The sequence below is a fragment of the Podarcis melisellensis genome, assembly GCF_964234715.1.
Source record: "Podarcis melisellensis genome assembly, chromosome: 3".
NCBI classification, from domain to species: domain Eukaryota; kingdom Metazoa; phylum Chordata; class Lepidosauria; order Squamata; family Lacertidae; genus Podarcis; species Podarcis melisellensis.
Window position 1 is genome coordinate 37032082 of NC_138530.1, and position 23465 is coordinate 37055546.

General features: G+C 38.8%; 1 protein-coding gene across 4 annotated transcripts in view; it reads left to right on the forward strand.

The window, feature by feature from the left end:
* The window catches only part of BTBD9 (BTB domain containing 9), a 153596-nt gene that overhangs the window by 103167 nt on the left and 26964 nt on the right, over positions 1–23465 (forward strand). For all 4 annotated transcript variants that reach the window (XM_081904063.1, XM_081904064.1, XM_081904061.1 and 1 more), the window contains one exon: positions 15862–15969. In XM_081904063.1, coding sequence (XP_081760189.1) covers positions 15862–15969 — 108 coding nt within the window. The remainder of the gene's footprint in view (positions 1–15861; positions 15970–23465) is intronic.

Below are 23465 nucleotides of genomic sequence, written 5' to 3' on the forward strand. Positions count from 1 at the left end.
ATTATTATTATTATTATTTTACTATTTCTGCATATTTATCACAATATGCATAGCCCCCAAACATGCCTCTGTTAATCTACCTAATTCAGTTTTTTTATTGCTTGATGTAGTTGGAAATCATAGGCTTAGAAGATTCAATTAGTGCCATTTTCAATGCCTGTTGTCTGGCTAATTCTGTGTTTTCTTAAAATAGACAGATATTTTCTCCAGCTTACCTCCTCAACTATGAGATTTATGGGGCAATGAGTATATTGGATAGAATATTGGTGTTACACCAAGGAAACATGGATTCAAGGCCATGAATCTTACCATGTGATCTTAGATGGAGAAATAGTAACAGCAAGGGTAAAAATATAAAAGCTAAAGGTAAATGACCCCTGAAAGCTAAGTCCAGTCACAGACGACTCTGGGGTTGTGGCGCTCATCTTGCTTTACAGGCCGAGGGAGCCGGCGTTTGTCCGCAGACAGTTTTTCCGGGTCATGTGGCCAGCACAACTAAGCCGCTTCTGGCGAAACCAGAGCAGCGCACGGAAACGCTGTTTACCTTCCCGCCGGATCGGTACCTATTTATCTACTTGCACTGATGTGCTTTCGAACTGCTAGGTTGGCAGGAGCTGGGACAGAGCAACAGGAGCTCAGCACATTGTGGGGACTCGAACTGTTACCTTCTGATCAGCAAGCCCTAGGCTCAGTGGTTTAGACCACAGCGCCACCTGCATGGGTAGAGAAGCCTTTTCTTTCTGGGCGCCATGGGCCAGTGGTGGAATGGGGGCAGAGGCAAAACTGGGCAGAACGGTGAATATGTTTTGTGTGTGTTTCATAGGTTAGTTTTTACACACATATCCTTCCCTCCTCTCCATCCAAGGAAGCAAGAGGAATCAACAGAGGCACATTCCAGCCAAGCAAATGCACTCAAAGAGGGTGTGAAGCATGACCAGTGGGGTGGAGTTGGGGGGGGGGCTGGGGAGAATTTCAGGAGCCAGATAGAGAGGCTTGGAAGGATACATTTGGCCTCTAGGCCTGAGTTTTCCCCCTACCTGCCTTACAGGGTTATTGTGAGGGTAACACTGCAGTCAGAGCAAGTACACTGCTCTGAGCTCCTTGAAGGAAAGGCCAAATAATGCACTACATAATTCTTGCTTACTACATACTTACTATAAAGGTAAGTTGAACTATTCAAGATGCATTATCAAAGAAACATGTCAAGAGCTTTGGACAATTCCAAAATCCTTAACTCCAAACGAGATCTTCAGAAGGATTCCCCATGCATGTAATATTTTGTATTTAAAAAACAAAACAAAAATAAGACACCAGAAAATGCATCCAGAACAGACATTCTGTAAAATAAGCTATGATATGAGTCAATATCCTTTTTATAAGATCAGATCCTTATTTTAATTCCTCACAATTCATTTTTTCAAGTGCTTAGTGAATGTATTTATTTTTTAAAAGTCTTAGCCCATCTTTCAACAAGGCTTCCTAAGCAGCTCAGAACACTTTAAAAACAGTATATTATAAAATTAGGAGACACTTATGAAGCTTTATAAATAATAATACTGCTCAAATGTGCAGATGGCTTGTTTCAGGTTAAATAATCAAATGCTTCCCTTTGGGCTCATGATGGGGATAAGGTATTTCATTTTTTTAAAAAATATTTTTTATTAACCGGCCAATCAAATCAAATCACATCACATAAATTCCAAATTACAAAGCCGAATTTTAAATTTTGTTGAGGGGACCCATATCTCAAGATCCGAAGGGGGATTCTGATCATCTTCTTGCTACTGCGTTAATGTCCAAATCAGTCCAAAAAAAGTTCATAATTCTATCCAGTCTTATCTTGCTGTTTCCACATCACATCTTGTTCATATATTTTCTCTTTTTTCTTTATGATCTCTTCTGATAGTCTCCTTAAGCCGATAAACACCAATAATAATCCTGTGTGAATTTTTCCGTTCTTCCAATCCTCAAATCGAGATGGTTTCCATATATCATTGCCTTCATAGATAACATCACTCTTTCCATCATTAATAACAGAACTGTCATTCTTAAGTCCCTCTGAGGAGTTTCACCCACAATATAAAAACAGCTCTATTTCTCTATTTCTCCTCCCAGACTTAAGTCCTCCGACAGAACTTCCCAATATGGCGACGGTATTTTTAACTGCGTCATTCCAAAGCCCTTATACATTCCACGCTCTTCTTAAAACATGCTTTGGTTCGAAAGTTTATCTCCACACAGCCTTAAATCCACAGCTTAAGTCCTTAAAATGACATTTCTGACTTGTGAGGGGGGGGGGATTCTTGTTTAATCACATAAAGGAAAGAAAGGAAAGTTTTTTTCCCCTCCCCCATCAGTCCCTTTGCCATACCGAGTCTTGGCGTATCTTCTCATGATTTATACTTGTTCCTCCGACTCGTCTTGTTTTATCAGAGATCTCCTCTGTTAGCAGTCTTTACTCCCCCTCCTTCCTTGAAATATGTGCATTTGCTTCATTCAAATTGTTTCTTTTGAAGTTCTTGCAGCCAGTGGCGCGGATCAGAGACGGCGTCCAGGAGCGCCGAAATCCCACAGGAGGGCATTGTGCCTAGTGCCCCCATCCCCACAAATTTGGGGGTGGTATAGGGCATAGCAGGCAAGGACAGTCCCCCCCCAATCCTGGGGGGGGGGTAGGGAGGCTATTTACTCCCATCACAGCCTCCAAATTACCTTGTGTGGGTCGGAGAGATGTTATTGTCAGCCATCTTCTGATGCACCCCTAGTGGCCCCTCCGGGGATAAGGTATTTCAAAGCCAAAGCTTATAACAATTGTTTTGTTGTTTTAAATCAAAGCATTTGCAAAATCCTTGCATTTAGTAATGCTTTTCTCTGTCCCTTACACTTTTGGTATCAAGACACTTTCATAAGTGAGGGATAAAATAAGGTATACTCTTTTCAAGGAGGCTGTACTGTTTTGGCTTTTTCCTGTGTGCTTTTGGGAAGTGTTGACATGCCACATATGACAAGATGAAAAAGAAAAGATATCTGAAATTACAGTGCATCAGTGCAGGTGGATGAAACTGCAGATCTCCCTACACTTGCAGGGATTAGTGAGAGTGAAACTTCACAGACAGGCATTTATGGCTTACAAGTAGATCATTGACCTCCTTGGTAACTGGATATGGCAGCTACTAGTGACATACAGGTTCATTTTGTCACAGGGAAGTTCTTTTTTATTTCTGAAATACCTTCTATATTTGAAAGTAAATATATTCGCAGATAATCAGTTTTACCACCAACACCCTCCAAACAAAGCTGTCAGGCAATGCATACGTTATCCTTTATCTTGTATTCCCTCCTCCCCTTCCTTACTTCATTAGTATAGATTAACTCCTCAGGTTTGCTTATAGAGAGCAACTTTCGTTGCAAAAGGCTTTGCAGTCTTTATATTGTTGGTCCTGACAACAGATATATTTCACTACTATACCAGATGTATTGATAAAGGAATTGCCGACGAAAGCCTACCACATTGTTTAGGGATTTGAATTATTATAATCTAGTGGTGTTAGAGTCTCCAGGGAGTACTGATCAATGCTGCTAAAACAAATGCATCTCACTTGTGTGGTGCATCTAGGCTCACATGTCACCCTAACAACTTACTGTCCATACATAGTGGAACTTTGGCTTCTCCTGCATCTGTTGCACAGCACAGATTGGGCTTCACAGATAACTGCAGGATTCTGAGAAGATCCAAATGTATCTTCTATTGATCACTAAAAGTTATCAAGTGACCTTCAATGTAAGTTATCTTAATATTTTATTCTACGCCCCCCCCAAATATATATATTGAAGTACTTTTCTTTAAAGTGATATTTTTATGATTTTCACACATAGATTTTGATCATTCAGATGAAGCATTAGCTTTTTAGAGGTGACCAGGCAACTGTCTCTGTTTTTCGTTCACAGTTATCACAAAAAGTCCCATTTCAAACTTGGAAACAGTTATATTTTTAAAAAATCTAAATTGTGTGAATTACAGCTATTATCTTCTGGACAATTATATTATAAAACTTACATATTTCATAAAACTTACATATGGTACATACCAAACTCTATAGGCTGTCCGCAGACACTTCCGGGTCACGTGGCCAGCGTGACAAGCTGCATCTGGCGAGCCAGCGCAGCACATGGAACGCCGTTTACCTTCCCGCTGGTAAGCGGTCCCTATTTATCTACTTGCACCCGAAGGTGCTTTCGAACTGCTAGGTTGGCAGGCGCTGGGACCAAACGACGGGAGCGCACCCCGCCGCGAGGATTCGAACCACCGACCATGCGATCGGCAAGTCCTAGGCGCTGAGGTTTTACCCACAGTGCCACCTGCGTCCCCTATCTATAATACTGTGTATTTAATTACACACCACACCTTTATTTCACACTTGCTCCAAAGATGTGACGGGGTTAACTTTATCCTCACAATATCCCTGTAATGTTAGCAAGCTACTTGGAAAATAAACTCCTGGCAACATGCACAACAGAAGCTGCCATTGTAGTAAAAGTTTATTCTCTCAAAATACTATTCTTGCTTGGTATGTACCATATGTAAGTTTTTTTCCATGCTGAATATAATTACTAGAGCAAATCAGTAAAAAATGTATTGCATTTGTTCTGCACGAAAGGTATTACAAAAGATTTTTATGTATAGCTAAAAACACCACACATGTAAATTGGGCCCTATACATATCTCTTTACAGAGACATACTAGTACAGTGGTACCTTGGTTTACGAACTTAATCCGTTCCTGAAGTCTGTTCTTAAACCAAAACCGTTCTTAAACCAAGGTGCAATTTCCCTAATGAGGCCTCCCGCTGCCAGTGCCCTTCCACCTTTCGGATTCTGTTCTTAGACTGAGGTAAAGTTGTCAAACCAAGACACTATTTCTGATTTTGCAGAGTTTGTAAATCGAATTGTTCTTAAACTGAACTGTTCTTAAACCACGGTACCACTGTATTGTTTTAATGTGTCTATTTTTAAAAATCTAAATCCACCAAATGTGTTGCTAAAGTATGAATAACAAACTTGTCAAAATTCTAGTGGGATTTTTCAGTGGCAGCTTAATGTTGTTACATTTTCATCCATTTAAAGTATTCAAAGCACATTATTCTTGTGTTTTTTTCAGCACTGAACCTCCTCACGATAGCTCTGTGTTGCGGTCCTCAGAAACAAACAATCCAGCAGTTTTGTTTTTTAGAATTTGCTTCCCAAAAATGTCTCAAAGCGCTTTAACAATAAAAGCATCAACAATAAAAAATGTATATAAAAACAGTTTCAAGTCCAATACAGACGTAGAACTCCACTGAAAAGGCTTGTTGAAGAAGGAAAATCTTCCACAGCTGCCAAATAGACTGTGCCAGTCTGATATGTGATGGCCGGAATTTCCAAAGTAGGTGCCACTGTGTTAAAAGCCCGGTACTTATGCCATACAATATGGACTCCTATAGACTGCAGTGATCAGTTGGGTATATAAAGGATTAGAGAATCTTTTAAGTACCCTGCCCTCAAGAGCTTTGTACACAGTACCATCACCATGAACTTAGCCTAGTAGCTAATTGGTAGCCATTGCCATTCTTCCGGCTGTGGTGTAACATGATGCCAATATTCTGTTCCATTGAGTAGTGAACTACTGCATTTTTCACTAGCTATGGGGCAGCCCCACATATCGATTGATCAGTTATCCAGATCTGGGAACCACTCACCCACAATGCCTCCATCTTGCCAGTTTGTTGGCCCTCATCTAAGCAGTCACCAAGTCCAGGGACTGGTCCAGGGTTTGCATAGCATCTCCTTTTTCAGATAAATAATGCTGGACATCATAGTTCTGATCCTACTTGGTCATTCCTAGAGAGTGAGGCTGGGAGAGTACTCTTTGGCTCCATGGAGCATGGGTAGGCAAACTAAGCCCCGGGGGCCGGATCTGGCCCAATCGCCTTCTAAATCCGGCCCATGGACGGTCCAGGAATCAGCGTGTTTCACCTGAGTAGAATGTGTCCTTTTATTTAAAATGCATCTCTGGGTTATTTGTGGGGCCTGCCTGGTGTTTTTACATGAGTACAATGTGTGCTTTTATTTAAAATGCATCTCAGGGTTATTTGTGGGGCATAGGAATTTGTTCATTTCCCCCTCCCCCAAAAATATAGTCCAGCCCCCCACAAGGTCTTAGGGACAGTGGACCGGCCCCCTGCTGAAAAAATTTGCTGACCCCCTGGGAGCCTTCAGTGTGGCGTTCCACAGGGTGCAGTTTTATCCCCTGTGCTTTACTACATGAAACCAGAATGGGGTTATTCAGAGTTTTGGAGTAGGCTGTCAGCAATATGCTGGTGACACACATCTCTACTTTTCCTTTACATCTGCAGGTGTAGCAGATGCGCTGGACCATTGTCTTCCCTCAGTACATTGGTACCTCGGGATGCGAACGGGATCCGTTCCAGAGCCCCGTTCGCATCCTGAACAGAACGTAAGACGCGCATGCGCGGGTCGCGTTTTGCCGCTTCCGTGCATGAACCTGACGTCATTTTGACCGTCTGCACATGCTCAAGCGGCGAAACCCGGAAGTAACATGCTCCGTTACTTCCGGGTCGCCGTGGAGCACAACCCGAAAATACCCTGAAGTGTATTAATCCCGAGGTATGACTGTAATGGACTGGATGAGAGCCAAGAAGCCGAAGCTCAATCCAGATAACCCTGTTAGTAGGCCCCAGTGTTAATCCCTAGACAGGATAGATGGGAAGTTGCCCACTGTTGATGGGGTTACACACACTCTGAAGAAGTGGGTACATAGCTTGAAGGTCCTTCTGGATCCTTTGCTGTCACTGGAGGCTCAGGTGGCCTGGGTGGCATGGAGTGCCTTTCATCAGCTTTGGCTGGTGGCCCTGCTGCACCCCTATCTTGACTGGGATAGCCTAATGTCTGTTGTCTGTGCTCTGGCAACCTTGAGGTTACATTACTGCAGTGCATTATACCTAAGACTGCCTCTGAAGACTGTTCCAAAACATTGGCTGGTGCAGAATTCAGCAGCCAAGTCACTGACCGGGGCAAGACAGTTTGAGCATATTATACTGATCTTGGCCCGATTGCACTGGCTGCCAATTAGTTTCTTGGCCTAATTCAAAATGCTTATTTTGACCTTTAAAGTTTTAAGTGACTCAGGACTGCAGTATCTCAAGGCCTGCCTCTTTCCTTATGAACCGACCCAGACCCTGCAATCACCACCTGAGGTCCTTCTTTGTGTGCCTTATCCATGAGAGGTCCATAGCGTGACACAACACAATAATGGGTCTCTTCTGTGGTGTCTCCCTGTTTGTGGAATGCCCTCCCCAGGTAGGCTCACCTGGCACCGTCATGACATATCTTTAGGCACCAGACGAAAACATTTCTCTTCAAGCATTCAGCTGATTAACATTCTATGGCTTTTAAAATGTGTTCATGGGAGGAGAATTATTGTTTTGTTTTATTATGCATATAATAATTGTCCTGATGACCCCAAAGACACATTATATAATGAACTATTTTAAAAGGCTTTAAAAATCCTTTTCAAAAAACCCAGAAACAATGCTGAAGTCACCAAAAAAGAGAGACATTTGTTCCTATATGCAGCATGTGTGTTACTAGTGCAAAAATGGAAAACAGATAAGGCACCAACAGAAGAAGAATGGCATATCAAACTGTTACAATATGCAGAGCCAGCAGGGATGACCACTAGAATCAGAAACCAAAATGACAAAGGGTATAAAGAGGACTGGAAATATTTTTTTGAATATATGAAAAAGAATTATAAAGAGACAATCAACCTAGCAGTATGGCAAGATTCTCAGCAGTGTAAGAAATAGTCAAAGTTTATATAAGGAGTTCTGATAGATGGGATGAATCAAGAAAACGTGAGAAAAAAGGAACCATGGAAAGAGAGGATGGGAAGCCAGTTAAGGAATGTCTTTTGGATTTCTGTCTATTTATGGACTTTCCTCCCTTCTTTCTTAATTCCAGAGATTCTTCTCTATTTGTACTGCTTTTGTTTATATCTTGTTGATATGGGAATGTATCAGAAATGCAAATAATTATAATAAAAACAAAGACATAATATATAATGTAAGGCCACAGTGAAATACGTAGCATGTCTAGTTCTACGGGGAAACCTTGTGAAATATAAGAAAAGGATATAACTGCCAACTATCAGCTAATCAATAGCACTTACAATCCCCTATATATATATGTATAATGTATATAATAATCTACACACACACGTCCCATATGGGGGAGGGAGCAGAAATTCTGCACTCAACGGATAACAGAGTCTAGACCTGGGGTTATGAGCCAAGGAAGATTAATTCTGTGACTGCCCCATTTTAAAGTGAAACTCCTCTATTTTTAATGGATACATATTCTCCCCCTAGAGTGCTAGGCTCTGAGATTCTTACTAAAATGTAAGGTGGTGCAATCAAATTTTTATTACACTCATTGCTACCTATTTCAATTAATGGACTTCTAGCAAGGTTGATGCTTCTGAGGCAAATGTTTAATATTCTGGATATTGCAGGAAGTGAGCCGGATGAACTTCAAGTTCACTCAGCATTTCTTCCTACAGCCCAGAGGGCAAGATTGACTAACGAAGGCTAATTTAACATTTTCTTCTAATATAAGAAGCCTTTGTAGCAGAAACAGCATTGCCCTAAACTGTTTTTTCCCTGTGATGTGTGCAGTTCTGCCTCCTTCACTTAAACATTCTCTTTCTATCCTAGTGTATCCATCACAGCACAACCTAGCCTACTCATTAATGTTTACTGCAGTACCTTGCTCAGAATACATTTGAAGGATTAGTATGTGGCATGAAATGTGGCCCTTGTGCCCAGAGTGCACTAGTGAATATTTATACTGGCACCTGAGAGGCATTTTGTGGTAGTCTGAAAGGGCAGTTCATGCAGACTGAATTCTGTGCAACATGTATTTTTCTTTAGTTTCTAATTATTCAGATGGTATCATGGAGAGGCAAATAAGAAACTTCAGTTGGGCTACTGTTGGCTTGTGCAAAAAAGTACAATTTACCTCTTTTTAAATTCACCTTCAGGGGTTTAGGTGGGTCAGCATTGAAAAAACAGAAAGGTAACAGTTCAGTGAACCAGGCCACATGTTGCTGACCGGGAAGTTGCTATTTTGTCCCCATATGCATGAATACTTGTCAGCAGAGGATAACACCTCAAACATCCTGCCTTACCCTATAGATGCCCAATTGACTTCTTCAGTCTGCCAAACTGCCACACAATACTCGTTCTGTATTTGTAAATAATAATAATATTTTGGTGTGGCAGCACCCACAATTTGGGACTCTGTGGCTTTTCACATCAGGCAGGCTCTTTAACTGTACAGGTGCCTTCTAAGAACATGTTTGTTTAGACAAGCCTACATAGTTACGTGGAATGTTTACATGTAAATTCTATGAAATAAATAAGTAAACTAAATCTCATGAAGTTCACTCTAATTTACATAGTCATTACGTTACTTTATCCTGTTACACTGAGACATTTTAGGAGTGATAGCACATTTTACCTTACTGCATTTTTAGCTATTCTCATCCACAGTTGTGTGTTTTGAATCAACTTAATATAGGCTTCAGCACTGTGGACAGCACTTCGCGCCCTGTGTGGCTCTAGATAATGTTCGATAGCAATACGGTGGTATCTCGGGTTAAGAACTTAATTCGTTCCAGAGGTCCGTTCTTAACCTGAAGCACCACCTGAAGCACTTAGAGGCTAATGGGGTCTCCCGCTGCCGCCACGCCGCCAAAGCACGATTTCTGTTCTCATCCTGAAGCAAAGTTCTTAACCCAAGGTGCTATTTCTGAACCTGAAGCGTATGTAAACTGAAGCGTATGTAACCTGAGGTACCACTGTAGTTCATCCTGCACTATACAGAACTCAAGTGTGTCCACAGAACCTGTTTGCAAAGAAACTTCTAGAATTTACTAGCCTTCTTACTAGCATCTTACTGTACCTTATTACTAGCCTTGAATATTTGAACCGAGGAAAAGTATTGGGAATCTGAGGGGAGATGCCCACAAACCAAAGGTTACCCACAGTTCCAGCCACCACACACAGGCAACTTAAAATCCAAAATAGTTTACTACTGTAGAAGATTAGGCTTTAGTAATACAGTTCCAGACGTTGATATACATACAGTTTGTAAGCTTTGGAGATGCAGATACAGATATATACAATTACAAAGTATCTCTGTTGTTCCAGCTTCAAAACGTAAAACAGACTCCAACTTACAGAGGGACTCATTGACTGACATGCCTTAACCGTATATATAGATGGCACTGGGCCATTGCCATAGCAACTGGCTTGGCTGACCATGCACCTGTTGGCTTATCTCATACATGGGATGATTTGTGCTCATGAAGGAACTTAAGCCCTTCCTCCATGTCCAGTTTCTCCAACAGGAAACTACAAAGTCCTGTAATGATAAAAAGCATTCTCTTGGAGGAAAATAATAGATTCCTTGGAGGGGAAATTACATATGTTTTTGCTTTTATCCATACTTGTAATTAAAAAGTGTTACAATGATTTATATCTGTGTTTATCTCATCACACATCTAAGATTCTGCCCTTAAGTTGACAGATATTTTTAATAAGCAAGTTAGCTACAATCTTGCTTAGAGGCACCAAAAGACTTTTACAGCTACATAGAAAGATAGTGGGTGAGAAAGCAGAATTTCAGATAGCTGAGTCTTTCTTCTGACCAAGTGTGCAACGATGCCTTTGGGAATTCTGACTGAACCAGCTCTAAATTTTTAATTTGCAGGAAGTCAGCACTAATGAGAACTTTAGTTTTCCTTCAGAAGCCTTTTATTTTTGCTTCTGAAATGATGACTTATTAATATTATTAACAGCCAGGCTTAAGCAAAGGCTTAAGCAAAGGGAACAGCTTTTGTAAAGCTTGTTTGACCAGCCTATCTTAACCCCAGACAGTGTCAAAGGTTTTAGAGATGTGGAGGGCAGTTTATTATTGAATGCCATGCCCTTTAGGTAAGCAGGCTTCTGAATTAGTGAATATTTTACCAGAACCTAACAGGGTTTATGTTTATCTCATAACTATCAACCAACAGCATCATTAAAGGGGGGAAATGAGGCTGCTGGTAGTGCAGGGTGAAATAATTTTTGCAGAAATAATGTTTTTATCAGCAGTTGAAAGTAAACAAGATATCTTCAATAGGAATAAAGGAATACATTAAAGAAAACTTAAATATTCTTCTAAGAAAGCTGTTTGTGGTCTATAGAAAAAGTTACACTTTTATTTTGGTAAGAGAAAGATGTGTAGTTAAATTGCATTTTAAATCTAATGTAGAAGCAGCGAGTTTTTCAGTTTCTTTGGTGACATGCTGCTGTCATTTGATATAGGCATGATAAAGATGAGATTGGCATTCACCATTCATAAATTTAAGAAAAGTCCTGCTTGTTAGCTCTCAGATGGCCTATAAAAACTATTTATGGAAATATACTGCATTGCTTCCTAAATTTAAAAGTTAGGATATTCCCTCAGATTAAGAAAGGTACCATTGAGTGCAAGAGTATGCCTGCATGGTTATTGAACAGATTTAAGGAAGCTGTAGAAGGCAATAAACATTTGTTCAAAAGGGGGGGGGGTAGAGGAGCAGATTGCTAAAAACATTAATCCAACAATAAATATGTCTTTAAATGTGTGTCAGAAGCAGGAAACTGACCAGGGCGGCTGGCCAGATTTGCACTCTTCAGGGTGTCTGTATATCTACTGATAAAAAAGTGAAATGCTGGCTGTAGGTTTTGGAGGGCCCTTGGTTCCAGACTTCCTCCATGGACCACTCTCTCTCATTGAGTCTTCTCATCACTATTATCAACAGCTTTTTCTGTTGTTGTTCTTCCAAATCATTAATCCAGTTCCAAAAAGCTTTTGACAAAGTACCTCATCAAAGACTCCTGAACACGCTTAGCAGTCATGGCATAAAAGAAGTCATTTTGTGGAACACTGGTTATGAAACAAGAAACAGAGAATAGGAATAAATGGACAGGTCTCCCAGTGGAAGGATGTTGACAGTGGAGTTCCCCAACTTCTTCATAAATGATTTAGAATTAGAGCAGTGAAGTGGCCAAGTTTGCTGCTGATCCTAAATTGTTCAGTGTGGTTGAAATAAATAGAAATTGTGAAGAGTTCTGAAAGGATCTCTCCGTAGTGGCTGGTAAAATGGCAAACGCAATTCAATGTAAAGAGGTGGTTGTGAAATTAAAAACAAAACTTTAGATTCACCAAAAGTTCCATTGTTTCGAGCTCTTAGTACACCTGCTCTCATGAGAGTCACAAGGGTCTTTAAGCTCAATCAGAATACAATAACATTTATGCAAAACATTCAGTACACAAGGTACAACTTTAACTTTCCCAAATTCGCAATGGAAAAGAACAAACTAGTTTCAACATTCCTCAACCTTTATAAATAAAAATGTTTGCCCTTTAGCATCAGCCTGCAAACAATATCTTCCCCATCCTAGAAGGTTGCAGTTAACATGTGAAAGCAGAATATTACAAAATATTTGTTCCAAAGCTAGCGGTCAGCTTCACCTTTAGTTCAAGCCAACCTGCTTTTTGGTTTAAATGGAGCAGAGTTCATATCTTTAATCCTTAACAACTGGTGGAAGCCAATTTGTTTTGGGAGGAGCAGGGTATCAGAACACATATTTAGAAAGATAGGTTTGGGGTTTGTGTTTTTTTGTAGCTACGGTTTGGTTTGGTTTTGTATAATGTTGTTGTTTTCCCACCTCCTTGTCTTTCTTAATTTTTCTACATATTGTTATAAAATTAGGTGGTTTTGGTTTTTTTAAAATAAAGAGAAATTATCCCCAGTGGTGAAAATAAAAGCACATCGAGAAGAGTTTCAGAAGAATCTTTCTAAACTCGGTGAATGAACAACAAAATGGCAAATGAGGTTCAGTGAAAGTGTAAAGTGATGCATGTTGATGGGTGGGAGGAATCATAATTCAACATAAACACTGCAAAGTCAGTGTGTGTGCACGGTTAAAAAAAAGCTAATTTGTTGCTAGGGATTTTAAAGAAATGAATCAAAATTGAAGCTGTCAATATAGTCATAGCTTTATACAAATCTATGGTTAAACACCCTTAAAATACTGTGCACAATTTTGGTTCCCTCTTCTCAAAAAGGCTATTGTGCATCTGGAAATTATGCATTGTAACTGAATGGCAGGATATTCTGGACAGATGATGCAGTATAGTATTTCATAGTGCAGAAATTAATAAACATAAGTATGTTAGGTGAATTAACTTCAATGGGTCTGAACAAAATTTCATTGAATACTACTCCATGTTCTTAGGAATCTAAAATGTTATATAAATCAGGGGCAGGGGGAGTTGGCTACCCAATTAATCTTTGGTTTCATGTGGAACAATCCCTAGGGATTCCATAGAAATCATCAAATGTCATCATTGTCTATTATGTTTGTATCATAATTATTGTGTGAGCCACTTTCCCCCCCAAAAGGGAGACTAAATTATGAAAATTGCAATAATTATGTTCAGTAATTGTGTTGTAGAAGGGTAGGCTTTCCACAACAACAGTGCAAAACGCAAGCAATGCAGGTCAATTTTACACTTTCTAGTCAGTGCCATTTAAGTGAATAAGCACCAAGGCATAGGCCTTTTAACTCTGGACCTGGTAGTAAATTAAACCCTTAAGGAAAAGAGCAGAAGTTAAAAATCACAATCAGCACAATGTAGCTTGCCATAACATGCATAATGCAGGCTTTCCAATTAGAACGCTGCAGTTTAAAAACTTTCTTTCTAGACTGATGAGAGAGCAATTATTTTAAGCAAAGTAAATGCAGTCTTCTGGCTCTGCTTCCAGTTACTTCTTGCTCCAATAGCAAAGACAAAGCTTTTGAAAACCATAGTTGCTATTGAATTTTGTATCATAACAGCAGCAAAGAGAGCAATTTGTTGCTATAAACTCAAATCCTGCTAATCAATGGTATGCAGCCAGCCAAAACATTTGTAAAAGATGTAAGCAAAATCACATTTGGTAATCAATTTATAAAAGCAGTTCATTGGTCCTAAAGAAAAATCGATAGTGAGCTTAAGAATAGGTGATTGAAGATATGTAATATAACGATGCATTTTGTATACTTTCAAGATGAGCACTAACTAGGAAGTCTGTATTGGAGGACCATGTGAAGGTTTTCTTGCTATAAATTGGCTAATTCACATCTTTATGAAGATCTGTGTAAGAGGCTTGAATAATTATGCGTGCTTATAGTCACTTCCACTTCTACTTATTTTTCTACTCTTTTGTCCATTTGGTGTGAATTTCTATTTCTATTACATCATTTCTATTTAATGTGATTTTTTTAAAAAGTGGGGGCGCCTTTCTGTGTACGCCGATATCCTTGACACCAAGTAAGGACAGTTCTATTTTCCTTTCAAGGCTTCAGGTAGCACTTCTGTTGTCAGGAGTTCTGCTTCAGCTGATTTGCCAGCAGCCACTTTATTTGGAGGAATCAGACTTGGCTACTGTCATTCATGCCATAGTTACATCCACATTAATCTACCATAACACAATCTGTGTGGGGCTGCCTGTAAAGTTCAGAAGCTTCAGCTGGTGTACAATGCAGCTGCCTGGTTGCTTGTGAGATAAAGTAATCAGACCATAAAACATTTATTCTGTAACTAGCTGTGTTGATCACCAGTGTATTTCTGGACTGCTGCCTTTCATGCATTCACTGGTTTGGGGCCTTGCTATCTGAAGAAAACGTACCCAGGTCTGCCCAGGCCTTGACATTTGCCACAGAGACCCTTCTCACAGGCCCACAATTAAGAATCATCTGGTTAGCAACCACAGAACCTTTCAGTAGTGGCTACATCACATTGTAACACCCTCCCATGGGATGTGTGCCAGGGTCCTTGCCTGATTGTGTTCAAACAGGCCTTAAATACATAGCTATTTGAAGTTGCTTTTAATTGGAATTTAACTGTTCCTGCTTCTTCCTCCCTGTCCTCTGTGTTGTATACTTTAATTGTCTTATCTTTTGTTTTTATGATTTTGACTCTGAACTAACTTGATATTGCCTTTGGCCCTGAAAGGTGGTATAAAAATACCAAAATTGATAAATAAGTACAGTTTTTGTTGGCCTGTGAAACAGAGGCTGACCTTCACTTTGGCAATGCATTCATATTCACATTTGCCGACTGAACTAGTTTTCCACATGGATTGATTTTTACATAAATTAAGAATAATTTAGATGAATTGCAAATAAATGCTCTAATTGACAAGATATTATAGATTGCTTAGAAAGTTTAAAGTGGGATAATTATTGAAAGCCAAATTATCAGGCATGCCAGAAAAATATGTATTCCCAGAATTCTGCTCCTACCTGCAGCTTTAAAGCAGGCTTCTTCAAAATGGTGTCCTCCAGATGTTTTTGGACTGTAACTCATCACCCCAGCTAGCACTGGGACTGATAGGAGTTATAGCTCAAAACATATGGAGCCATCAGGCTGGATAAGGCTGTTTTAAACCTAGATAAAAATAACAAAGAAATAGTTGATAAAGAAGAATTTTCAGGAAGTAAGGATCTGGAATTATAGTATAGTTTACTTTTATGCCTACTTATGCCCAAAATGTCCCCCTTTTAACTAAGGTTAAAATACAAATACAGAATTCAAACTGCTGATTATTAGAGACACATTCCAAGACAAGCAGTTAACACAGGTTAGCAGGAAAGATTGTAGAAATAAATTATGTATTCCATGGTTGGTTGGTTGGTGATCACTGAATTCTTACTGTTTCTGCTCATGCAGGTTACTTCTCTGGGATTGTGATGACAGAAGCTACAGCTATTACATTGAAGTTTCCACTAACCAGCAGCAGTGGACTATGGTGGCTGACAGAACAAAGGTTTCCTGCAAGTGAGTTTAATTTTCTTCTATTTGTACCTCATCCCTTTCAAATCTTATAGAATGCTTGTACATGACTAACCATCCGAAACAAAAAGGAGGGCAGAATTTGCAGGGAGGATCCAGCAAGGATTAAAGTCAAATGGCTCCAGCCAGGTTAAAATTGAATGGAGGATTCTGTTGTTGAACTAGCTGGAAAAGTTCCTTTGCTTGCCACCTAAGTAGGCAGTGATTGTTGGCCCGAACAGTTAAGATTGTTGGCCCGAACTGTCACCACAAGCTAATGGGTAGGCCTTCACCATCTGGCTGGAAGCTGGCTACAGATTGAGAAGCTAAGAACCAGAGACATGCTGTGACTAATGTAGAATCGAGACCTTTCAAGGTGTTAAAGCTGTGAACACCTCCATTTTACACTCAGATTGTGTCTATGTGTGCATAAACCATTTATCCTAAAGATACCAGTCTCTGCTGCCCCTCATTCTAAGGAAACTGAACCCTGGCTAAGCTCCTGCAATCCCTGGAATCTTGCTCCACTTGGAGATTGGGGTGGCATGTAACAGTATATTACTTTTTTAAAAAAATGAAACATTACTGATGATAAGAGACTGGGTAGGAATTTCACTTTGCAGTGCCCAGCAGTTTTACACCACTTTCCATGGTTAGGAGATTGCTTTAACTGTGACAGGAAGAGCTGGAGAAACAAAACAATATTTTATTTCTTTATTTGCTGTATTTCTATTCCACCCCTCATTTTTAAGGGTCCCAGGGCAAATTACAGTGCAGTATTCACAGTGAAACAACAATAAAACCAATCATAGGACAATACCAGAACTAACTAAAACACCAATACCATGAAACAACTGTATTTCTGCAGCTGTGGAATTGGTCTGTTACAGTTGGTCTCCCCGCCCAACCTAATTTACCCCAAAAGGATATTAATATACTGCTTTAATATCTCATAAATTGAGGGAACCACTTGGATAGGCCAATTCAGAATTAATTTTGACATTTGTTACATAAAGAAGCATGGATTCCTAGCTTAAAAAGAAGATTCTTCTAGTGACTCCAACTTGAAAAGTGAATTATTTGAGCAAAAGCAGTCTGCTTCTGCTGATGTTTTGTAGTGCTTCTGTTGCTGTTCCATATGTGCTTGGATAATGGCAGTCTCCTTCCTTGCCAATTCCTGTGTGCCTAATCTTGCATTGAAGATCTAATCCCTTGTTCATGTCATGAATTTATAGCATGAAGAATGATTGCAAAGTCCCAACTAGCTAGTTCACAGCAGGAAAAATAAGACAGACCGAAGGTAGCAAACACAAACTTCAACAAGCCTCTCTGATCAAGTGAGAGTGGCAAAGAAAATAATGCAGAGAGGGAGGGAGTAAAAGTAAATGGAATTCAGTTTACATGTCATAGACTGCATTTGATAGTCTAACCAAGTGTGAAAACTTCTTTTCAAGTCTGCTTCTGCTGCCTTTGGTCGATTTAATGGTATTTTAATGTAGTATTTTGTGTAAATTAATAATTTAGTACTCAAAGCCTGAAGTGACAGGCTATTTCTAAACTCCTCTTTTTACTCAGTCTCAAAAGGCTGGCAATGGAAATGATGGTATGTTTATTATCTTCACAGGAAAGCTTTCTGTCCTCCTTAAATGGAAGCCAATTAATGCACAGTGATTGTATAATTGTCATTTTAAATGCTTCATATAGGCTTTACAAAACCCTGCTTTCTGGCTAACTTCTGTTGTTTACCACGCAGTATGACAGTAATGAAATCGATTCATGTTCTGTTCTGTCTAAAGGGCAAATATTTCTGATAAGTTTGCTTTGGTTTGTTAAGCTTGAACAATAGACATGTATGCTTGTTAAAAGATTTTGCGGATGAAGAGTCTAGAACTTGGATTACAGGCTTAAAAATGCAGTTAGTAGGGCTCAGATTGCTGCTATGATTAATTCTTTAAATGAGCATCTGCCTAAGACACTATGAACAATCAGGAAACATCACTGTCAGTTTAAAGGTTGGTCTTTGAAGTTTTTTGTTTGTTCTGCTATGAAACGCATACTGTTAATTGCATACTGAGCTGCTCTGTTGTCTTACGGGATTTGGCTACATATGATCAGTCAAGTCCAGTGGTCGACTGATCGGCATATGAGTTCCTGGAGCAAGAATCCCCAACCTTTTTGGGTCTACGGGGACACTTGGAATTTTCAAACTGTGTTGTGAGGCAGCACCACAAAATGGCTGGAGTGAGAGGACGGGGTCTCACAAAATGGCTGCCGCTGGAGGTGTGCCCTGCCAGAAACAATGGACGTGCTCTCTGTGTGCATTCGTTCCTGCTCTCTTCCTCTCTCTCAAAGACCCAAAGAATACATAAACACAGACGGCCTCAAAGTGAGAGAAACAGTCAGAGGCTCAAAGAGGGAAAACCAAAACATGCAGAAATTTAGAAAGGGAGAGAAAACACACATGTGGGCATCCAGACAGAGAACGCTCAGAAACATGTTTTGTTCTCTTGTCTCCCCCGCCCCTGGCTAAGCTTACTTTTTCTGTTTATCTTTTGAAACCTTCCTTTGCTTCCAGGCGTTTGGTGGTATATGATGACTCACTATTATGTCAGCTGAGCATTTGATAATTGACTTGCTTGTTGGTGATGATTTTTCCATTATTTGTCGACAGTGGTGCGATGTTTCTTGTTGAGGACTCTATGTGCGTTTTTTCATTTTTCAAAAAACCTTGGATGTAGGTCACCTTGAGTCCACTCTGTAAGGCAGCTAATAAATTGAATAAATTATAACAAAGTAATATAATAATCTGGCCTATCAAGTACTGATACTGGAGAAAGAGAAAATGGGCTATCCTTTTAAAGTTGGCTTATCCTAGACTGTAGGAGATGTATTTCTGTGTGTGACATTCTTTGTACTTTTGTCATATTTATGGAAATTTGCTATGTTTGTACAGATGCCCAATGGCCCTTAGGGATGTGAAGCTTTTCTATATATTAAAAGAAGCTGGTTTGTTGTTTTTTTACATAGAAGATTTCTTGGTTCACAGAGAGGCTACTACCTGTGACTGTTCTGAGACTATATGTATAGTTACATTTCACATTTTTATTTGAGAATTTCAAAGAAGACTTGCTGTTGTGTGTGTGTGCATGTGTGGAGAGAGTCAGAAAGACATAGAATGGATTTAATTTCAAAACATGATTTGCCTTCTGTGCTATAGGATTATTAATCTTGATATTCTACAGAGAAAAGAGAGTTGACAGGCCCAAATATCATGCACTAAAAGTGTGTCTTCGCATCAAATACCAGCCTTAAATCAGTGTTCTGGGAGAGGTGCATTTTTCCTCATAACTACAGGGAGAATTCTTTTCAATTAACTTTCTTATAGTGAGTGCTGGACTATTAGTGAGAACCGTAGAGGTTCACAGTTAGCTCTAATCCTATAGTGGAAAGAAAAATGTCTTGAAAAATAATTAGAATGAAATATGTAACTGGTTATTTCAAATCAATACGTAAACCTGAACATTATTTGCCTTCACAGTTCCTGGCCATATGTAGTTTTCTATCTATTCTCTCCCCTCTTATATTCCATTCTATAGCTTTCTTACTCCTATGATCTCCCCCCCCCCCCATTTTCTTGGGCCTATCTACTGCCCAGCTCCTGTTTAGGATCAGAGCAGCTCTGTCAATGGGCATCTGCACATTATGGCAGCCCAGCCAATTCTTGCCAAAGCATTCATCGCCAATGGTACATGTTGTATGAGTTTTTAAGAAAACAAAGGGAAAAGAAAGAGTTGGGTTTGCTGAGACATACATTCACACTTGTGTCTGTACTTATATTGGATTAAACCCCATTGAAGTGCACGTGTTTTCCTTTCTGAATGTGAAAGGTGTGCTTGCATCCATAGATTCTCATGCCCAAGAAGTAGCTGGGATAAGGGATTGATCTTCTGATGTGGGTATTCACTAGATGTAGAAAACCCATGTACATATTGCATATTACATGTGAAAATGGAAGCAGATATATATTGCCATGTGTGTGCACACTTTAAAGCTACAATTACTAGCAGGTTCCTAATCTTTTTACATCTATGTAAGAAAAGCAACCCTGTCTTAGATCTCTGGAATTGATGTCTTTTTAGTGAAGCTGATTTTTCTCATTTAATTTTATTTTAAATATCAGCACAATGCATGGTTTTCATGTTCATTTGTCCCCCTCCAGTAATTCTGTTTATAAGTGATGACTATTACAATGAAAGCGCCTTCAATAAATCATAATTAAGCAAGCAGATCTTTTGGCTAAATGTGGGTGCCCAATTAAATGCATAGTTACACTTGTGAAAGGTTAGCATTTGTACTCTTTAAAAAAAACAGACAGCTTTGCTTCAAAAGTCAACCAAATTGCTTTTTATTATTTAGTTTTGTGGTACTTCTTGCTACTAAATGTCACCTGTAGAAAATTAAAAGATCCCACAAACTGTAGTTGAAACATCCATCTAGAGGAGTAATTGACGCTTTACATTTGCAACATTAGGTGATCTCTTTGAAAACCTTTTATCTTCTGTTTGTTCTTTTGATATTTATAAATGTTAACCAATGTAAATTATAGGGTTTGTGAACCTGAATACCCATAGTGAGGTCCCAAATGTTAAAATGTTTTTCTGAGTGGTGTAATACCTGTATTTAGTATGTCTGACTATAATACCTTTCCTCAACTTTTATAGGCATTTTAAAAGCAACTGTCATTGTTAAGGTTGCATGAGAATCTAATTTCATACAACTTCCTTCACTAGGAATAAATTATTAACATGCATAACTTAGAGGCATCAATTCCTACATACATAGAACTCGAGTAAAGAGATGCAAGACCATTAGGACAATGGATGTTCAACCAAGTCTGTAAAACTATAAAAGAAATGACATATTTTAGGGAGCTTTCTACAATGTAAAGGCATAAAGTTTATTAAAGTATATTAAGATATATACTTGGAGGGAATTGAGGTTTTTTGGTCTCACTTCAAATATGTCATTATAAAAAAATAAAATAATCTTTCATGGCTCCATGCAAATGGGCGCAGCCCTGGAGCTGGTTTCATGGGAAATTGCTCATCTCTGCAAACATAAAGAATTATTATTATTATTATTATTATTATTATTATTATTATTATTATTTGAGCTAAGTGAAGCTTTTGGTTTTACTTGCCTGTTTAACATCTCACAGAGATGAGCAATTTTCATAAAGGTAGGGAATAAATTAGACCAATAATAAGGAATCTGAATACATTGTTCAAATGGTCAGGAATTTTAAATCCATATTTTGAGACTTTCCAAAGACCAATTTCTGTTTTCCTCAATCATGAGTAAGTGCGCTTTATTTATTTTATGGCTTTTCAAAAATGCATAATAAATACCCAAACTTTTAAAACAAACTTTCTAATCAGAAGTAAGTACGTTATATTCTCGATCAACTTTCTCATCAGCACCATCCATGATATTTGAACATCTCAATACATTAAGAATCCAAAGGTAATAAAAAATATATTTTACTGTAATCAGTTTATTTTTGCCAGCTTATATATATATAAATATTCTAACAGTTACCTGAGATTGTATTATTGCCATAGACTGCACAGACTACTACATAGTTCTGAGCAAAAAATGAGTGGAAAATGCATCTGTCATCACTTAAATGTTCTAAATATTTTTGCCAATACCAGGTAAATAAGTTCTTAACAACAACAAAAACCATGCGCTATACACAGAACATAAAATGCAGAGAATGTGTGTGTCTTTTTAAAAATCAAAATACACCCTTAAAAGTATTCTTTAAAAAGTTAAATACATATAAAATACAATGTTGTAAATTGTTATATGTCAGACCAAGATAGATTAAGGCTGTCAACTCAGAACTCTACTGATGCAGAAATGGCAAGCTACACATTTATTATTTTAACATGTACCGGTAAGCAGAATTGTCACTGTAGAACTCTCTCATCAAAGCCTCAATTGCTGGATGCATTTCAGCTTGCTAGTCTTCCTCAGTGGTAGAAAATTAGAGAAATGTGCATGAAATAAATTCAAGTACAGCAAATCATCCATCTTCCAGGCTCAAGGGACAGGCACACTTAAATTCTCTCTCCCTACATTATAAAAACACTCAGTTAAACCATATACTCCCAAAGGGCATTTTCTGTTCTTAGAAGTGAAGAGGAAGACACTTTTTTTGGGAACAGTTCACTACAGAGAAGATCTGCATTCGTAGTTCTTCAATTTCCTTTAACGTTCAACTCACCTTTATTTCATTCTACTTAATACTACAACATACCTGTGCTTTTTACAATCAAGAGCTATATCCATTTAATTGATTGATATGCTCTGATGCTCATATGCTCTGATCCCATGCAGTCAGTCCCATGAATGAATCGTTCGCTTGCATGCTCCTGGTTTATATAGGACATATGCAGTCAAAGTTTGACAGTTCAGATGTAGCAGCAACCAGGAAAACAAGACAACCCTTGATGAATCAGACCAAAGGCCCATCTATTCAAGCATTCTACTCTCACGGTGGTTGACTGGAAGCATAACGTAAGCACAATAGCACTCTCCCAATCATGTCCTCCAGCATAGTGCCTCTTATGCTGAATGAAATGCATAGCCATCATACTTAGTAACCATATTCTTCAGGAACTGGTCTAATCCATACAATGGTTTCTCTAAACCATTCTCTAAACCAATTATCATCATACAGAGCATGCAAGGAAATGCATGAACAATGGGATTCATTTATGTGCATTAAATCTGAAATGACCCAATTTTTCAGAATAACAATTACCTTCAAAGTTAGGTATCATCCCCATAATTTCAAAAGCTGAAACCTTTTATCCCAATGTCAGCATGGAAAAAACCCTAACCCCCTTTTGTAAAGCAAAATGAGCCAGCCAGCCAAAATAGTACCTGGAAGTTAGAGTAGAGACATAATTCATTTATCTGACTGTGGAAGAACTTCTGTATGGAGTTTGACAGAAGTAGCATAATATGAGTAGGGCATCTTTAATTATACATCTTTGAATTTCATCAGCATCTATTAGGACTTCGTTCCAAAGAGCGTACCTTCTTTTCTGAAAAATCAGCTCCACATATTAACAATCCAGTAGGGCTACCTTTCAGTTTATTGGGGGCGGTGTTCAAATGTGAATGTTGGATGTTAAATGTTATGGTAATAGTTACATTTTATTTAACATCATTTTTAGCAGAAGCTGTCCAAAGAGCAAATGCTAGGTAGATTTTTCATTCAAAGTCTGTCCTCAATATCAAATGAAAGCTCTGAAATCTTTTAGGCAAGCCTTGCATTTCATTAAACAGTATTTGTTCTAATTAGGACATTATTTGCACTCTGTTTTACTAACTGCTGTTGTGTAATTTCCACGGCTTTCCTACCACCATCCACCTGTCTGGCAAAATGTAGTAAAACTTACACAATATTAAACTATTGATTCATTCTAGGT